The sequence below is a fragment of the Pieris brassicae genome, chromosome 9 (genome assembly GCF_905147105.1).
Source record: "Pieris brassicae chromosome 9, ilPieBrab1.1, whole genome shotgun sequence".
Classification (NCBI taxonomy): domain Eukaryota; kingdom Metazoa; phylum Arthropoda; class Insecta; order Lepidoptera; family Pieridae; genus Pieris; species Pieris brassicae.
The window spans coordinates 6,027,338-6,047,979 of NC_059673.1; the positions used below are offsets into that span (position 1 = coordinate 6,027,338).

Sequence of the window (20,642 nt, forward strand, 5' to 3'; positions counted from 1 at the left end):
AATAAATTACTATTTGTATAAGTCTTATATAATAACAATTCGACTGTAAATCTATCACAGCGTAAAAATATGAAAACAACAAATTTAATTTTTATGAACGCGAAAATATTTTTTGCCTTCATTTGAACGTCAGTAAAAATGAAAAATATTAATATTATAGACTTTTTAATTGAATTCTTTATGATTACGATAACATATAAAAAGTTGTACATGTTATAAATATGTTTTTAATAAAAAAACATACTCGTGTAAAGATTTAAATTGAGATTTGTAGTAAATATTTGTTTAAAACAAACAAATATACAGTATTTACAATTTTGTACCTTTCGAGTAGAAACTCTTAAGCCGTGGGGTTTCAGTGAACAGGCGCTAATTAAAGATTTACGTTGACACTTGATAGATAGTACTGGTGCCCCCAGAGCTGATGCTTTCCTTTCTTAATGAATGAGCATCGCAATACAGCAAGCGATAAATTTGTTTTCGTTTTACTATTTTTACATTTTAATAAGAATAATAATTATTATATAGGATAAGACAAAATTGTTAAATCTGTTACTATAACATACTATAAATGTATTTCTGAACAGAGACCAAAATATCTCTACACTCTTTAGAACAACAATATTCGAAATAAACTAGAGATGTTACGGATTGTCTGTTTGTCTATGAGATTTATAACCACGGGTCCCCCTGGCGCCGAGCGAGATGCGGCGCCGCGCCGTCCGCCGACGGCCAGACATTTAGGCACCTATTTATTGATTATTAAATCTGAAATAACGCTTGCAAACGATATTTCTTATATATATACCTGTAAACGTAGCTCTGTATGTAAATTCTATAATTTTTTTGACTAGTCCACTAGGTGCTACAATAAAGCGATGACATACCCACGTCATTTAAGATTGGTATCGTTTTTTTAAAACAACAGTTAAATTACTAACAAATCCCCTACGATGTCTAAGCATAAAAGAAACAAAAACGTACGTAGCTCTGTATGTGAATTATATAATTTTATGACTAGTCCACTAGGCGCTGCAATAAAGCGATGGCATACCCACTTCATTTAAGATTGGGATCGTATTTTTGTCATACCCACGTCATTAAGATTGGTATCGTTTTTTTAAAACAACAGTTAAATTACTAACAAATCCCCTACGATGTCTAAGCATACAAGAAACAAAAACGTACGTAGCTCTGTATGTGAATTATATAATTTTATGACTAGTCCACTAGGCGCTGCAATAAAGCGATGGCATACCCACTTCATTTAAGATTGGGATCGTATTTTTGTCATACCCACGTCATTAAGATTGGTATCGTTTTTTTAAAACAACAATTCAATTACTAACAAGTCCTCTACGACTAAGACTTCGACTAAACTATAATTTGCGTGCTTACACATGATTGCCGCTTTATTAACACTAAGTTGTTAGAAGGGTAAGCTGCTAATTGACCAGCGCTTCGGGACCGCAAACGGTCTTGGCTCAATAAAATTTGACAAGCAGTATTCAGTATTTCTTGAATGTAAAACCAACTTCTTTTGAAACTTATTACATACACATTTATAATTACTAAATAAATATATACAGAGACCAACAGTCAAAGAGTAATCAGTTTTGTGGGTATTTCAATTAAAGGTAAAAATAAATAAGTACAAATACCTTATCACGGTCTTTGAGCACTACTTGCGTAAATATATACTGATTTATTTGGCCTCAGATTTCTTTATTTAGGCCATTTAGTCTTCTGTGTCTGACACAAGGCCGTGACTTTTTGGGTCTAAGCTCCTGGCATTGCTTTCATTTATCGTATTTGCAAGTGTTATGCGCAGATAGAAAGTCCATTGATGCAGAGTGGGAGTGCAAACCTACGACCTCAGAGATGAGAGTCGGTGAAGACACTAGGCCAATACTGTTCGGCTGCTTCATAGCAACACTTACTTACTTATTGCCAGTTACCAATATTAAACTTAAAAAGTATTTATATTACTTTCTTGTCTGCATTTTGTTTTTTTTATAGAACAGGGGCAAACAGGCAAGAAGCTCACCTGATGTTAAGTGATACCGCCGCCTATAGACACTCTCAATGCCAGAGTACTCACGAGTGCGTTCCCGACCCTTTAATTCCCCTGTTTATTATATATTTTGAATGGCGTATTGATGGTATAAACTAATATCCGCCGTTACACGCGACTACGACAGGATGTATCGCCCACTGAACAAAAGGAGGTGTAAATTGAGGAAATATTATTTACGCTTGATTTTTCCACAATATCTTCATTATATTTACTAAATGATTTTTGAAATAGAAAATTTCATGACATAGTAACCAAAAATATTTCATGTAATGAATATTTGTTCACCTCTTTAGACATTATTTCATACCAAAATTAGTTATCTGGAAGTCTAAGTATTTGTTTATGAACAATTCATACAATATTATGTATTAAAATCATCTGTTATTTTAAATTCGAAAAAAACAAATAGAACTTTCAAATGAATAATTTAAATATAGAACATTTGTATAATTCCATAAACAAAGGAACACGACAAAGTGTCAGAGCAATTAATTTGAGGGTCCGTTGTTAGAACATGGACCAATCCAGTAATTGTCGTCGCAATATTCAAATGGCGGAAACAATTAGCCTGAGTGCTGTATCTACGTGCTGTCTACCCTAAGTAGTGAAAAGAGTAAAATCGTTTGGGAATATCACACCGCATACGGTCGCTAAATGAACGGCGAACCACTGTAGTCTGCACACCTTTTTGTAAAATACATTAATGTATAAAGAAATTTCCCCCAGAATCAGAACGGAAGCCAAATAACGCGTAAGTCGTAAGAAAAGAATTGAAATATTTATTTTATTTGCTTAGAATACAATAGAATACAATAACTAAACTAAATTCAATAAGTTGTCTACGAACCAAGGCTGTACACTTTGCTCACTCAGGTTTTCTTAGTTTTAGAAGCGCAACGATCTCGTAAATCGTGGGAGTTACTCCCCGAGAACTAGACGTTACATTCCGTTAATTTAGGATTTAGCATAAGTTCATTATATCGTTATACGTGGTAAATATAGAGTGAAAGGAACCGTACAGTGATGGTCCACCCTCAGTAAAATCTAGGTAGGTAGATGTGTAAGACACATCTAACAATCTACCAAAAATATAATTTTAAATATACAAAAAATCATAACATACATGCCACGGTCTCACTGTAATTTAACCCTAATAAAATAGAATTTATTATCCTTAGAAAATTTTAATTTTTGACGCTTTCAATTAATGTAGCGTAAAAAATCTGTTTATTAATAAAGTTATGTTTTCTGGTAAAAACTAGTGAAATTGCTATCACATTTGGCATATGTCTAAATCCTTTATCATCAGCTTAATATTTACTCTAGTACGACTTATATTTTTTTCGAACTAGATATTTGTAGGTTACGACGAATTTTGTTCCATATTTAAACAATAAATAATATTACCTGTATAAAGAAAAATAAAATCTATAAAACAGCCAGTTACAAGTATTTCTTTGTTCTTAACGTTAATAAAAATTATTATCTGTGCTTATAAATAGGAGATTCAATCATCATTATGTCTAACGAATACGCTAAGCTATAAAGTGATAATTGACGGCAAGCCCCTCCGTAGCTCATTCTAAATCTCTTTTGTGTACTGCGATAACGCTACAAAGCCTGCTAATGTCTTTTAAGGACTTTGTGATTTAAACGGACTAAATAATGAACCATCTACCCGTTCCCTCGCAATTCATAACGTAAGGGATATCAATAAAATATTCATATATGGTCAGCAACACCCGTACGTAAACATTACATAGACTTAGGAAATTTTTTGAAGGATAGCTTTGATCACCTACTTGCCAAGGTGTTGTCCTCATTAATTAGATAATGAAAATTCTATCTATAGTCCAGGAGATAATATTTTACAATAGCCAAAGATTCAAGTGAAAGACTCATCGTAATCAAAACTGTTTACTGTCATAAGAGAGGCGCTGGACGGAAACAGATATTCCGCTCTAGGTGCTTCGTTGCTGACCATGAGCTGCCGATTAAAGAGAGATCTATTTCCAAGGGTAATACGTAGTGTCTAGAATAACAAGCTATATAACTATACCTATAAGTATGTCAAAATACTATATTTTTGACTCTGATTTTTACGCTATGAATCTCAACTTTACCTATACTGTACAAGCGGAAACAAAGACTGGGGATTTAATATTACTATCTCCGTATCGTTCAGTCGTGGAAATCGAAGTGGGCCATTCGCATGACGACACAAATCCGGATGATGTCTGTTTGTTATCAGCGCTGAGCAGTCTAGGGTTGCGATTCGCTACCGAATAATCGCATTATTTACCAAGTTCACTCGATTTCCTAAGCTAGTGTAAGAGATATAAATATACTTGTATACGACAGAATTATAACTTAATAAAAATGTTATATTCTATACCTAATTTTATAAAAGTTAAATTATTCACAATTAACTTTTCAAATCGATTTTGTTCGTTAAATTTACTCCTGTCATATATGTGTCATTAATATATACTTACCATAATAGTTATACAAAAACGTACTATATATCTAAATTTGTAACTGAATGTCCTTGTCACGAGACAAATAAGTTACTATTTTAAGCTGTAATATTAACACTATGTTTTTGAACAGTTAAAGAGTAGTTAATCAAATCTTTAAACAGCTCTTCTGTTTCCGATAAGTAAAACCTTTTTTGAGAACGAGCCCGGCCCTGTTATAAATATCAAAACTTTTTCGAGTCAAGGACCGATTCCTTCGCCCTTATTTCATTTCTATTGCGACGTGTATTATCCTCTTGTCAATATTATCGATAAACTAGCAGTCCAACTACGCTGATTTGATTCCTCACTTTTTTCCTGGCTTCCCTTTGTCCAATTTAGTCGTGTCAGGAAAAACATAGACAATCGAAAATGGAAACATTATTTAATGGTCCTAATTCACATGTTTATTTTTTTTTAACTAATTGGCTTTTTCTAACCTTCATTTGTTAAACGCATTATTTGAAAACCGGCAAAGTTTGAAAATTTTGAGTATAAAAAATGTCTCCTAGAAAGAAATCTTAGGAAAAGGAGTTTCGTTGATGGATTGGAATAATACCCAAGCCTGTATTATGGTAATTTGACATTCTTCTCCTAGATATCGGTATTTTGAACCAATATATAACTACAGACGATTTAAAGATATCCAGAAATTAATCAGTTTTTAACAGCAGACTTACCAAAAACGTAGCAATTTACTTTCACAAAACTATAAGATACAGTGGCGCTACAACCTATAACGTCTGGGCCTCAGATTTCTGTATCTGTGTCATGATTATTTGTGAATCTAATAGACAAGAAGGTGATCAGCCTCCTGTACATACGTCGTCGATTCTTTGTATTGGCAAGCCAGCCCACACGATGTTTTCCTTCATAATTCAAGCGAACGTTAGATGCGCATAGGAAGGGATTAGGGTAGCTCGCTGAAGCCACTAGGCCAACACTGCTCTTTAAAAAAAAGTCTTTTTTTTCTGATCAATAGATGGAGTTAATCTATCTGTTTGAATTCGCAGGAATTATTGAAACGTAGTATGTAGTTATTGCCTCTGAATTTAACGATATTTTTGAGTTAGTTCGAAGACATGACAAAAAATGAAAGACTGTCGCGCCCAACCCAAACCTTTGTTACCTAAGATAATGACGGAACTTGGAGATAAACTTGATAATCTAAAACCAAATATAGTACTTACTTGAGTATTAAAGGTTTGTTGGCGAAGAGGCTTGATGCCTTCTCTTTCGCGGCTTGGAGCCCCTGCATTTCAGCAGCCTGATGTCCTTCATGTAATGCAATTACACATCACTAGTACCTGCAAAATATTTATTTTAAATAAATTGAAGTAACAAACACCTGAGGACGTCAGAACCACACAGCTTAAATGTTAGCTTGGCAATTTTATATTAAACTATGTACATGTATAATGTGGCAAAACCGTCCGTTGTGTTACCTATAAAAAAACCTTTCCTATTAATAATAACGAAACCTATGAAATTTAAATAAAACCAAATCTTCGTTCATCTATCACCTAATTAGTTAAATTTTAATTTCTCTTACCTTTATTATAGATTTTTATTACGTAACTGTTACTTAAAACTAACCGAAACTTAATCTAATTACAGTGATTCCCTATTCTGATCTTAGCAGACACAATAATTTAATCCTAGTCTTCAAGTACATTAACTATATATAAATCATAGTATACAGTAGCAGCCATGTTACGTAACCATTCCCGTATAGCTATACATACATAGTCTATGTTCTATATATAGATGCAGTATGTATCTACACGCATAGTTCTATAGTTACGCATATAGGGCACAAAGGTAGTAAGAATTCCATTTTTAAACTCAAAAGGGAAATTAAAAGGGTACTTACATTTTTTCAGTCGCTAGGCGTAGCAGATCCGGGGTAGCGTCTGTGGCTCGTAGCGGACCCGCGCCGCTGAAGCCTTCGCTACGGCTGCGCAGTACCGCCCCCTCTATTGGTCGATATCAACGGCCAACTTGAACGGCGGTCGCCAATCGCAGCCTTCCCTGTAAGTGGGCGTGGTTTTGTAACATTTCTGAAAATTTTCAGGAGCTTCTAAAGTACATAGACAACCCCATCAATGTTTCCACCCGGATTTGCAAGCCGATATTAATGCTTATACAGTTGTGTATCTGTCTGAAAAGAACTCTAACATTACTACGGATTTTTATTTAAGGCCTTCTTTGTTAAAGAGATTGAAAATACATCTAATATTAATAAGACGTCATAGAAACAACAAAAAAGATTATAATTAAGAATTTACCGTCAGGTTTTTTCTAAGATTCATCCAAAGAACTGTTTTTTTACTAAGTAGCTTTATAATACTGATAGAGGTACTATTTTCATTTGTAAAATATATTTTCTGAATCAGTTTGGTTGGTTGGAAGCCTTTGGAAAGTTTTCCAAATTCATCATTCAATTTGTCAAAGGTTAAAAGCAGAACCAATTTATTTAGAAGAAATTAGTTAAATCTACTTTTCAATATAAAAATTATCTTCAGTTCTTTAAAAATATGGTATATTTGTGTTGATATAGTCTTATTGATTTCTATAACATGCCAAAAATACCAAAAATATAATGAGTTTAAGTAACTAATTGGATTCAATTCAATAAATAAGATATCGTTTAAAAATTGCTTGTAACGCTTCTACTACTGCTTTCCTAAAACTTTGTAATATAATATTTATTATCGCAGAAGCTCCCATTTTGCCTGCTTAATCTAGATTGTCTTCATATCTTAGTGGTTGATGCACATGCTATTCGTAAACCAAAGGGACTCCTAGCGAAACAATAATTTGTTGTACATGATGGCCTGTGACAAATCATAAAAGTAAACAGGCGATGAAATGAGTCTGATAACGTTCCAGTTGCACAACGAGACTGTACGCGCTTTTTTATAGAAAACCCCTCAGCAAAGCTTCTTCCACTTGACCTTATTCAACTAAGAGCGATTCAAATCGTCGAATCCAATTTCCGCATTTACCACGAAGAGTGTTCGGCGAAGTTGCTTGGGTAAAAACAGAGCAGAGTTTTATCATTGGTTGTTGAGGCAGAATACGAAATTCCACCCGTATCATTTCGACAACTGAGCTTTTAGCCGCGCATCACCACTATCTGGAACCAGCTGTATGCTGAAAAATTTCCAACTTAAGCTCCTCCAAAAGTTCGTACCAACTCTTAAAAGGCCGACAACGCATTTGCGCCTTCTGGCAGAGTAGGTGTCCATGGGCGGTAGTATCACTTAACATCAGGTGAACGGTAGGTACTTAGCCCCATACACATCATTCGCAAATACAAAACTCCTACAAATTCAATATGAAAAATACAACTTATCTTACAAAAACACTATAGTCTAAAACTTTTAGAGCATAAACCAAATTTAAAAAAAAAATGGTATTCTGTTGCAGCAAGATCCGGGGAGTACGCTTGATGACTTAGACATTCCAATTGACGCTCCCCTAATTTGGTAGAAGTCTGTTGTGGTCTAGCATTGTCGTGAAGCTGACAAATAGATACCTGAAATTGATGATTATTGTGAATAATCATCAATTTAAAATTCAATTATTTTTTAGCTTCAAAAAAATCGTTTTGGAATCCCTAAAGGAGGAGATATTTGAGGTCAAAGTGCGAAATACGACACAATCAGCTAATTAATATTATTTTTATTATCAAAGGAAGAAAACAGGAAATTTTGAAACATGAAGTATATTATTATCTATTATTGGAATCTATATATATTTCTCTCCAAACCTCCCATTCAATACATTAGTATAAATTACGCAATATATGCAAATCAAAACGGAAACACGTTTAGGGTGTAACCAAAGGGTTTGAAATGAATCAAATGTACCCCAATTGCTGACGCAGAGATCAGCAATAGCCGACTTCATTTCACGGGCAGAGGAGCCCGCAAATGAAGTTTCCCCGGTCCACCGGTTCTACAGTCACCCTATGAAAATGAGAAAAATGAATGCGTTTCAGTTTAATGTCTTTTTTAAGTGCTGGTGAAAGCGTTATTTTAAATAGCATTTAAATTATATTTTTCCGACAGGACTTACTTAGTTAAAAAAATAACACGTGTTAAATATACAAAATAAGTATTCTATATCTTTTTACAATGCAGCCTAATCCTTGTGTACGAAAGATAAAATAAGTTCTAGAACACACATTATTACTAAAATACTATTAAGATGTGATAATTTTTAAATCTGTGATAATCTTTTTATGTTAATTGTTTTTGCTCACCGGTGCCTAAACAATAGCAAATTTAGGGATCAAATCAAGACATATTTAAAAAATTCAAAATCATTTATTCATATAGGTATCACAATGTACACTTATGAACGTCAAAAACAGAAATGTATATAAAATCCTTGTAATTTTACATTTACGGCAGGCTCTCAATTCAAGGGTGTAGAACGGAAGAACTGGCAATAAACTCTCCTATAATGAATGAAACTATAATGACAAAACAACGAAAAGGCACACTTTCCGCACATAGTCTAATTGCAGGCGTGTTAAAGGCCAGGCATAACGGGATTCTGCTAGCTGAAAATATAGAATTCCTATTAATTTTATAAAGCTTAAAGCGCATCATTTAGACAAATTGTTGAATCGTGTGTTGGCCTAGTGGCGTATTTAACATTTGCTCATTAAAGGAAAACATCATAAGGTCTTAGACTTAGGTCTTAGAAAAATTGACAGTGGCAGGCGGAGAAGGCTCATCACTGATCTATTAGAAATAACAAATCTTATACCCAGACTTTAAAAGGTTGTAAATTCCACTGATTATTATTATTATATTAAAGATTTCGCGGTTTTTGTTAAATAAATTACACAAATAAATATCTGTAATAACTTCTTGCGACTTTGCTTGACAAACTGCTTCATTTCTCCCTAAGCTCTCTCTCTTCTGATTAATGCATTCTCTTACAAATTGAAACGTCAGCGGGGAGACGCTATAACGAAAATATTTTAAAAGTGCTGACTATTTCTAACTCCCTAGACTTACTCTTTCATTTTTAAACAGTCCGAATACTACTACAATTCTCATATTAATAAGTTTAACTAAAGTACTGAAGTTCATTTCTTCAGTTAATATAATGTAAGACTGCTGCTTTAGTTTTGTAGGAATATAGGTTTGATGTATTGAGAACATTGTTTACAAGTTTACCCAAAAGTCGTTCAATACGCTCTGTATTCAGTATACAATTATCACAGGTTGCTATTAGGCTAGCCAAGGTTCTGTAGTTTATTCTGGGTTCGTCAGATATATACTGAATGTGGTGATTACTAAGAAGACATATGTATACTCTTGGGTAGCACTGAAAATGTTTAGAACTGGCCAGTTTTTATTGGCAATTTTTCTAACATTGCCAATAAAAACTTTTTTGAATTTTAAGCTTAGAACTCTTTGGTAACCTAATGTAGTATATTGCATTCATTTGTCATTTGTTTCTGTGAATTGGCGGCAAATCTAAAACTCTTGTTACACATGAAAATGAACCTAACGCGAGAAAATTTTCGGTCAATGATTTATTATAACTTTCGTTGTGGGCTTACTCATCCTATGATAGGCTGTGATTAGCATTTCTTAATGTCAAGTTGAAAAAATATTAAACGAACATTTAGGCATCAGGAAGCTTTGTACCTTGGACGATGGTCTTTAACCGACGACCAGAAACACCTTTGCATGGACTGGTGTCGGTAAATATTAGATAAGTTTAACGGTGGTTACTCAAAACCCGAAACCAAAAGACAATCAGCTCACTGGGTGTTTCCTTTCAAGGATCGGCCAACTAAGGTAAAGAAAGAAAGAAGTCAAGGAAAAAAGACGATTGCCTCATTCTTAGATCGGAAAGGTCATTTCGCGACAGTTGTGCTAGAAGAGGGAAGGACAGACAGAGTGGTATGTCAGTTAACTATTATTTCTGTTATTAGGGTCCCAATAGGCAAGGGAAGGAAGATGGGTAAAAAGGTAAATGCAATAAGGGTCGGGCAGAAAAACCATACCTTTAAAAACTAGTGCATATGAAAAGAGGAAAGATTTATCTATATATAAGACTTTAAGGAACATGTATCTATTCCTACATGTTCCTTAAAGTCTTAGCAAAAAATAAATAAATATTCCTTTGGTTTTTATACATGCCTTAAATTGATTGGCCCACGAATCTATGGACTTACGCACTGTTTCCAAGGAAAATTTCGCCACTGCTTGCTCCAAAGACATTTTTAAGAGACCAGACCATACAACTAACCAGTTGAAGTCTAAAGAGTTGAGGTCTCAGCTAGACGAGGGCCAGTCTTCAGCTCTTATATACGTAAAGTCCGAGACGTTGGTTTTAAGCCAGGCTTGGGTAGTTCGTGCCTTGTGACCAGGTGCAGAATCTTATACATTTAAAAAGTGTATTGATAGGTTTCACAAAGTGATCCAAGACTGTATCTTGATTCATTTTGGCTGAAGATTTCAAAATTAACTTCTCCACAAAAATGTAGTTTTGTGACTCATGATAAGACACGCCCCGCCAAACCATCACTGACGCAGGATGATGACCACGTTGTACCTTTCCGATCACTTGAACAGCTACTTTAGAACTGTGAGTGCACAATTTTATTGAAGTGTTCTGTAATCGTGAATTTTTTTCATCGGTAAAGAGGATTTTTACTGTGCTTTACGGGCGTTATGATCTATACACTCTCTATAATTGTAAAGATTAATTTAGGGCATGTCCTGTATATCGACGATAAGCACCGAGCTTCAGGTCTTGTTTTATGATACGCGACATAGTCTTATCGGTAATCTTCATTTCTCCCGATAAGATTTTTTGCTTCCTAATGGGGTTTTGACGAATTCGGGATTTTAAAAGCATTAACAGCCTTTGTAGTTCTATCACCACGCGGCCGCCCCGTTCTTTTCTGGACTTCAAGGGACGAAGTGTGGTTGTATCTGTTGATAGTACGATGTACGAACATACGGCTTATACCGAGCTTTTGAAGTGTCTGGAATATGATTGACGACTCCATACCCACTTTGTGCAAGGCGATCACTGCAATCCTATTGTCTTTTGTTGAAAAAAAATTAAAGTATTTATGGCCAGACGGTTGGTTTTATTATTACCCTAATTATATCTATGTAATTTCTTATACGTATGGCTCGCCCAACAAATATCGTGTTATCTAGGAGTACGAGTTCCACCGTGGCACCAGTGCTGCAGAAACGGCTTGAAGGATTATGAAGGTAGTCGCTGGCACCGTACACATCAAAAGAAAATACATTAAAAAGTCTACTTTTTACTACCCCTAATATATCATACGTAATCGTTAACCGTACTACAATTTTGACACACTTTATAGTACAATATTTTAATGGTTTTATCTTTCGTAATATTAGAATCGATAGGGGATTCAAAATACGTAAGTGCAGTTCTTATAACGTATGGAGTGTCCTTGACGAGCACTTACCGGGCGATCGGCCACTCATGAGCAGCACTCTCAGCTCTATCGGCTTTCAACTCTGCACGAAGCTTTTGCCAAACAATACTGACTGCTAATTTTACAGTTTTATCCTATTTTAAACGCGAAATATCGACGATTTTAAGAAAGCTGTGGTAAAGGATGTGATAGTATACGCAGATATTATTGGCTCCCTTGCTTAATGTAATAAAAAATGAATGGTTCCGAAAGCACATTATTCCAATTCTGGCAATTTTGAATGACCACCAAAGCTTGACGCTTGCAACGTCTTTCTTAAAAAAATACTTCCGCTGTATTAACATTACTGGTCTATACTTGTTTTGTTTCATTAAACATATATAAGAAAACTATTTTACTTAAGTGCCTGTTAAAAATTATAAAAATCGAGATTAAATTAAATTTAAATCGAAATAATATACGGTATCCGCTATTGTTTAATAAATATTATCAAATTTAAATAAATAATAAAACAGTGGCACTACAACACCTAGTATTAGTTTAGGCTTTCGATTGTTAAATTTCACTTAAGAGGTGATCTGCCTTCTATGACTGACGAACGTTGACTCTTGGGTCTTAGGCATGCTTGGTTTTTTCATGTTTTCTTTCATTGTATGAGTTTAAATTGCGAACATGGAAAAAAAGTCCGTTGATGTTCAAAAGCCGTGATCACGTGGCAGAACTCTTAATTTAAATTCAATACAAGATTCTGGTTTCCTTTTGAATATGCATATATCTTTGAGGGTAGGGTCTATGTGGTATTTTCTGGTATGTATGGAACTCGCCAATGAGTCATTCTGGGTTTCATTTTTTGAAGTAAATGGCCTAGTATGTTAAAAATTGAAATCACAAAATATCGCTTGAGGTTGTATTTAGAATATAACTATTATTATAAAGTTCAGTCTACATTTTTTAATAGTCAAACATCGCGTTACACACCTCATGAGTCTCAAAAGCACCTTTTTCCACTCGATTGCGTATCACCACCTCTACCTGGGGGGTGCAGCCTTCTCTATCGCACACACAAAGCATTCATCACCCCATCCCTATCACACCCGCTATTTATGACTTATTAACTTCTCTGAGGTATCATGGCAACCCGCCCTGTACCAACGATTTAATATAGAAAATTGTGAATTCAACTGAGTGGTAAAACAGATTATTAAATTGCTCGAACTTGATTATAAACATATTAATGAAATTTGAAATTCGATTATAGCTAAATTATTTATATATAACTCACGAAAGGCTTGCCAGTGCGCGCGATAAATATTTATGCAAAATGCACGTTTTACCGAGATATCTTTTAAAGCTGTTAAACAAAACAAAATAAACATAAGTCGCTATTCCGTATCGAATTGCGATGTTTGCCAACCGATCGCTCCTTGGGGACACCTCGAGCAGTTTCGCTCGCAACGCAATAAAAATCAAGATACGATTTAAGGATTTAACCGCTCAAATTCTCGGGTACCTTGTTTATTATTTTTCACGTTATCTGTGATCTTATATAAAAAATGTGTTACCGAGTAGGCCCCTTCAAATATATGTCATATATATATATATATATGCCTTATGGTTTTGAGAAAGATTGCCACTAAGCTGCGAGCCTTCAAGTTGAGGTCTGAAGTTGTATTTTTAAAGTAATACGACAAAAATATTTATACAAAAAAAAGCTTTAAGTACACCGTTTATTGATGTATCACAATTCAATGATTTAAATAATGTGGTAAAGTTAGAAAACACATAAAAATTTGCTTTAATATACCACATTTCATTATGTTAATATAATTATGGTGCAATATAGCTAAATGGTAATAAGCTTTGTTAATATCATTAGCAGGTGTGCGTTTGGGCGGGCACTGGGCGGCCCCGCCCTCGCTGCCATTGTCTCTCTGTCAAATTGAATAAATTAAAGGCAAATTTAATAACTCTATTAAGTTTCTGCCGACATAAACAACTCTTGACGTATGCTAGCCGAAACGCTATCAGGGGCGATCATTTGATTGAATTAGTTTCGGATGCTTGCCCGAGGGATGTTAAAAGCTTTTCTATTGATTTTTCCGAAGCATTGTTTGGTAAATCCTTTGTCGTAATCAAATTTTGCGTAAAACTTTGGGCGTACTACTACAAATCTACAACTAATGTTCAAACGTTTATAGTTAAACTGTAAAACCTTACTGACCATAGGCCGTTTTCCTCAAAAACGTGGTGATAATTAGTCTTTACACTAACCGTTAAAGGTGAGCAGTATTTTGTATCTGATATATAATACATAGTCAAATTCCGATCTAAGATATGCTTATGAATTTCTTGGTATGAGGAAGTATCAAGAAATATTTTTATTAGCTTGAAATCCTAAAAATACTTATTACATTTATTTTAATTAAACCTGATTTACGAGAACGAAACATTAGTGTAGTATCTTAAGAATCCCACGCATCTCTTGATTAACGTTCAAATTCAATGAATTGTTAAAACAGACTTGCGATCTTAATATCCATAATTATTATTGTCTTCTTATGAAGTAGTTTGTTATTAAATTCATAGATCGTATACTTTATGTTCCTCAAAGAATAATAAAAAAACATTATTTAATAGACTATTAAATGATAGCTTTTATGAATAGAATCGTATAAATTAAAAATAATCCGTTTTTTAAACGATAAAAACATTACCTATGAAATATCTAAAGAACTAGACTTTATAACCCTTAAAATAAACTATGTACATTTCAAAGCTGCTTTAAGATGCCAAATATATGACGCTAAATAGATCATGTCAACCTTTTAATAATATAAACTGTATAATAAGTTTGTTCTCAACGTATGTACATCAGAAATCCTGGTCATTCGTCTGGTCACGTCATTATTTATTTATTTACACTTCGTTACCATAATATACAAAACGGCCTTATCGCTAACAAGCGATTTCTTCCTGGCAACCCTAATATGGAACAATAAAAAGAGAAACACCTACAGAGGGTAAAGTACAAGAAGTGCATAATTAATTAATAAAAAAACTCAAAATAATATGTAATTATAACTCAAATTAAATAAAGTAAAATCTAAAGAAAAAATATAAATAATATATGTATAAACAAATATATAAAAGCTAATCAAAAGGTTAATTGAGAACCAATTAATATATAAGTAGTGGCTAATGACGAGGCAGAAGAAAAATTATCAAAAAGAAGATTTTTCATTATACCAAACGTATAGATATTATTATATTAAAAAAGAGAAGCAGACTTAATGTTTCTCCATGGTTTATGGAAATTTTAAACATAAGCTACCTGATTATAGAACCAGTCCTAGTTTCATATCCCCTATCTTGGTGCAAACTATGCTCAAAATAATATACTTACACATATTTTAAATCTAAATAATAAGGAGTACGCAAGCCTCAACCATATTCCATATTATCTATAAACGCATCGAATGAGATAAGCAAATCGAATGGATTTTTAAGATCACATTAAAACGTACACACACATTACACACCCACACACACACCTCAATCAATAAATTAATAATAAATACAATTATTTGTTAGTACCTAAAGATCTTTGTATGGTGTAACCCGTTATGCCTATATCTTTTATTTAAAAATTGTAAATATCATGTTTAAAAAATCTGCTGATTATCAATATACTGTTAATTAAAAAATATTCCAATCAAATTTGTACAAGCCTTACTAATTTAATATTTTATTTGAGAAATACTTTGCTGCATGCTCAAGATGTTATCATAACATTTAAAATAAATCAATGGCGCTACAACCTTTTTAGGTCTAGGCCTCAGACTTCTGTATTTGTTTGATGATCATTTGTTAATCGAACAGGCAAGTGATCTGCCTTATGTGCCTGACGCAGGCCGTCGACCTTTTGGGTCTAAGGCAAGCCGGTTTTCTCACGATGTTTTCATTCACCGTTGGAGCTAAGGTTAATTGCGCACATAGAAAGAAAATCCATTAGTGCACAGCCGGGGATCGAACCTACCTCAGGGATGAGGGCTGAAACCACTAGACCAACTCTGATCATAACATAACATTTATTAAGTTTTATTAAATGTCTCAGTATTAAGATGTAACAAAATGTAAATGAATGTAATTTACGTCTTTGTAAACTACGTTACGTTGTAACTTGATTATTTCAAAAATTATTAAGGTAATAAGGACATTCAATATCTTAGGTTTATGAAATAAAACGACGCACTTGTGGGATAATACGAAATATATGCGGCGGAACCATAATTAAATATGCATAATTATGAAAAACAAATCAAAAAACTTGAAATTTATAACAAAATTAGTTAATACAAATTTTAACCGGAACTTCGTAAAGAAATTTAATAATTATTGTTTACTTAAAGCAGATGCTAATAATACTTTATTATGCTCCTAATTTCAATTTACATTAATTTTACAACTTACATCTTTAAGATGTGTGTGTAAATTCTATACGAAAGTAGTATTCATCATAAGGTTTAAACAGATAATTGGTTGAAATTGCTTCGAGAATATTTCGTAGCGTCGATCATAGTAGGCCGAATTCAAACTTCCGCCTTCGAGCGTAGCGCATTCTTTGCTACGAATACAATTTGATTTAACTTTACGATTTTAATGACATTCTCTTTGCCATAAGAATAAACGAAGAATAAATAGTTTGACCCAATGTTTATTTTTTAAATGTATGTTGTTTTTGTGTATATTAAGATAATCTTTTGTTAAATATTTCACTCGCATTAAAAGCTTCATTAATTCAAACTAACTTGTTTGAATATAAAATTTTAAGTTTCTTGCTGATTTTACTATAATTTAAACAAATTTATGGAATTTATAATTATGTATTTAAAATTTTATTTCGTATAAAATTGTTTAGTTATTTAAAACTAACTTCTGTCAGAGCCAGTTAATTAAAAAATTGTTTCTTTTCAATTTATTATTTAACTAAACATAAATAAAAACCTCTCATAAATCTTAAACACAAAAATATATACGGGTATACAATAATAGACAGAGTCTAAAAATATACACTGTAAGACGTTTTTCTTACTAATAGAACATATATCTTTGACAAAAAAACATAACACTCACCTTATAATTACAGACACACACACATCACATTAAAACTAAGTTTTAACTACGATATTCACAAGATATGTAAACAATAATTTGATATGTTAAAAATCTGATATTCTTTAGTGTGGTTGTTTAGTTTGTAAAGTTTTACATATTACAAACACCGAGGGACATCACTCTTAAGGATTTTATACGATTGTTTATGTTTCAAACGGCCGATAACGCCCTTAAAAGTGATGCGCCCCCGGCAAACACGCCACGTGACTGCCGGTCTTGCACAACCTTAGTGTTTACATCCCCTCGCCCCTCCGCGCCCCACCCCGCATCTTTCCGAAGGAAAATTAAAAATACAGCTTTATTGCTCGACAAATAAACATAAAGCTATGAAACAGTATTGAAAGCACGTATATTTATTCAATAAAATTTACCACGCTAAGAGCGATGACCATTGTTCATTGCACTTTAGGCTTTGATATCATCTGTATAGCTAAATAAATGCTAGTTTAAATTTTAATATTTTATTCATTTTATTGCAGTACATCACATAATATACACCATTTTCGACACTATAAGTATATCTATATTTTCATAAATACATGAAAATTACGGTGAACATAGATTTTTAAAAAAATACAATTCTAATTAAAAAATTTAGCTTTTACTTTCGTTTAACAATGATTACATTTAATTAATCTGACGATTATTACCGGTAGAAACCATTTTTATCTGTCGAAAACAATAGTCACAATGGGGATTTTTATTGAATTTTGAAAACTAACAATTTGGACGTCAACTAGTAATATAATAATGATTCAATATCATACAGATTAATGAACTGCACATAAATTGATAACATAAATTGTTATTTCTCAAGAGCTTTGCTATTGGAGTGGAAACAGAGATAAGCCGCTTTGTGCCATAAAATTCGCTTTTAGCAGGGAGAACTAATATGTATAACGTTAAATCTTTCGTTTATATCATTGAGAATATATGTATACAAAAAGTATTCCTATATTTATAGGTTTCTTTTTAAATAATAATATTACCGAAGCAACCGGGACGTATTGTCTGGCGCAAAACAAATGACTAAATGATTTTATTTTATCCGCTACTACTTTATTAAAAGCATGTATAAAATACAGTAACGAATGGAATAAAGTTCCTGCCTACTATAGGCAACACGAGAGAAGGCGAGAAAAAGTCTCATGAGGTGGAAATATTTCTAGATTAAATATCTGAAAATAATAATACAAAACACACAAAAAAATTATAATTCATTTTTATGACTGATTGATTTTTTTTAATGTACTTACACGAATCTCAAATAATAGTCACGTGTATCTATAATATGATAATTCCATCTGCATGCATATAAATATAATATTTGCCTCCTATTTATATCGCAATTCTCTATTGTTGTTCATAAATGGTGCAGGTAGACAGCCACTAATGAGCTTTTGTACCTTTGAAAGCTCCAATTAGACCAGCTTATCTGTAGAGGCTGACTCCTGCGCGCCGAAAGGGTAGATTAAATCCTTATACTATCATATTTATAAATATTATCTAAGTTTAAAGATTGTATTTATAACTGTATTCGTTTATTAAGAAATTTTAAAACTTTAAAAAAAGTATTTTTGCACAAAAACAGCAACATATAATGCATGAAATAATTACAACATATTTGAGATACATTTATTGAATACTAGCAATAACCAGCGATTTCACTCGCGTTGATACCGATGTTATGTCGTGTATTATTGTTACCATAAAAGTTTCATTTTACTTAGTTTTCTTAGTTTTTTATTACTTCCTTTGAGATTATAAGATACACACTTACAGATTACATTCAAAACATCATTTGCGCAGAATGTCCGATATCAGTAAATTTAAAAATTGTCTACAGATTTTTTTAATCAGTGGAATTTTAGCTTGATTATTATAAATTATTGATACATAATCATCATTATAAAACAAAATATGAAAATGCTAAACTTTCTTATATAATATTAGAGAAGAGATTTATTTGTAGAACTTCAGTGTCTTAGAACTTCCCTATTTCACGTAGTTTTGTTTTGTGGCAGCAAATTTCATGTTTTGGAGTTCCGACTCGGGATAGGCCAACACGCAATTGCCATGGGTAACCATTCTTTTTGTAGATCGAAAAAAAAGGAAATGAATGTTATGGTTTTTTTATCACAATACACAGACTTATATATATAAGTATGTGTATTATGTATTATGTATATATATACATTTATATTATAAGTAAAATTGTATTCTAAGTATTACAAAAAAATAACAACATAGTGTAAAGAAAAAGTTATTATAAAAAGAAGAGTATTTTTTATATATTTATTAGCAAATTTAATTAATATTTATGATTCTCACTAAACACATTTTGCAAATTTCTTAATAATTACAATATATAATAAGCTGATTATATATGTATAATATAAAATAGGTCGGTTTTTTGAATTATACAACTTTTCCCATCTTTAAGGATTACAACATTTGGTGAAATCTATAATAACTCAATGTGGACTCCAGTTTCTTAAGTGACTAAAATTCTCTTCTTTCTCTATACAATGAAATAGCGTAAAGAAAATTATTGATTATTTATACCTAATTAACAATCTTTGTCGTAATCAAGTTGAAGAATACACCTTTTAGGCAATACAATTTATAATTTAAAATAACATTAAGCTGTCTCGATTCTATAACCACAAAGCTTTCATACACAGCCAAATTGGAAAGATAAGGTTTCATAACAACCTTTATGTAGCGTCTAATTAGCAAGCATCAAAGTTAAATTCATAAATTGTATGGATCGCCCACAGGCATGTTAATAGTATGGCATTCATCACCATGGCATTGGTATCGAATGAATGCTAACGGAAAATAATCTTGCGAGGGCGGGCGGAAAAATCTGTCTGCGTTGAAATGGAAAGGAAAAGGGGGAGAGGGGTAACAACGGCCTCGTTACGCAACTTCCGGCGGATGTCGCCTCGTGATGTATTGTCGTAGCCTCAGAGGGTGGACATCGATGTTTTCATAATACACATTAATAAATCTTTAAAAGTATAACTTACTATACTAAAAACCTGGTAAATGGGAACCTGCTTATATCCATTATAGATAAATGGGTATGTACTCGCCTGAACTGAGCGCGATTTTTATCTATAATACTGTCTTTCCTTAATAATTATATCTACTACTGAACAGTGTTTTATTCAAAGGATGTATAACATCTCAAAACGTACATCTATAATATACGATGATAAAAACGACACATTTTGTGACGAATAAAATGCTAAACGATTCCAAATATCCATTCACTTTTATCTCTGTAACATATTTGGCTATACATATTTTTAATATACTCTATATTTAATATAGAAAAATACCAAAATATTCTAGAAAACAAATAGTAAAACAATAAAAGTATATTATTTTCTGGCATAAATACTATGAATAA

General features: G+C 32.7%; 1 protein-coding gene across 1 annotated transcript in view; it reads right to left on the reverse strand.

Annotated features, from left to right (window-relative positions):
- Nucleotides 1-17,402, reverse strand: part of LOC123714516 (vesicular glutamate transporter 1) — a 52,274-nt gene extending 34,872 nt beyond the window's left edge. The window contains exons 1-3 of the mRNA XM_045668789.1: nt 17,183-17,402; nt 6,467-6,624; nt 5,784-5,900 (exon numbers count right to left, since the gene is read on the reverse strand). Coding sequence (XP_045524745.1) covers nt 5,784-5,851 — 68 coding nt within the window. The 5' untranslated portion in view covers nt 5,852-5,900; nt 6,467-6,624; nt 17,183-17,402. The remainder of the gene's footprint in view (nt 1-5,783; nt 5,901-6,466; nt 6,625-17,182) is intronic.
- Nucleotides 17,403-20,642: the final 3,240 nt, after the last annotated feature.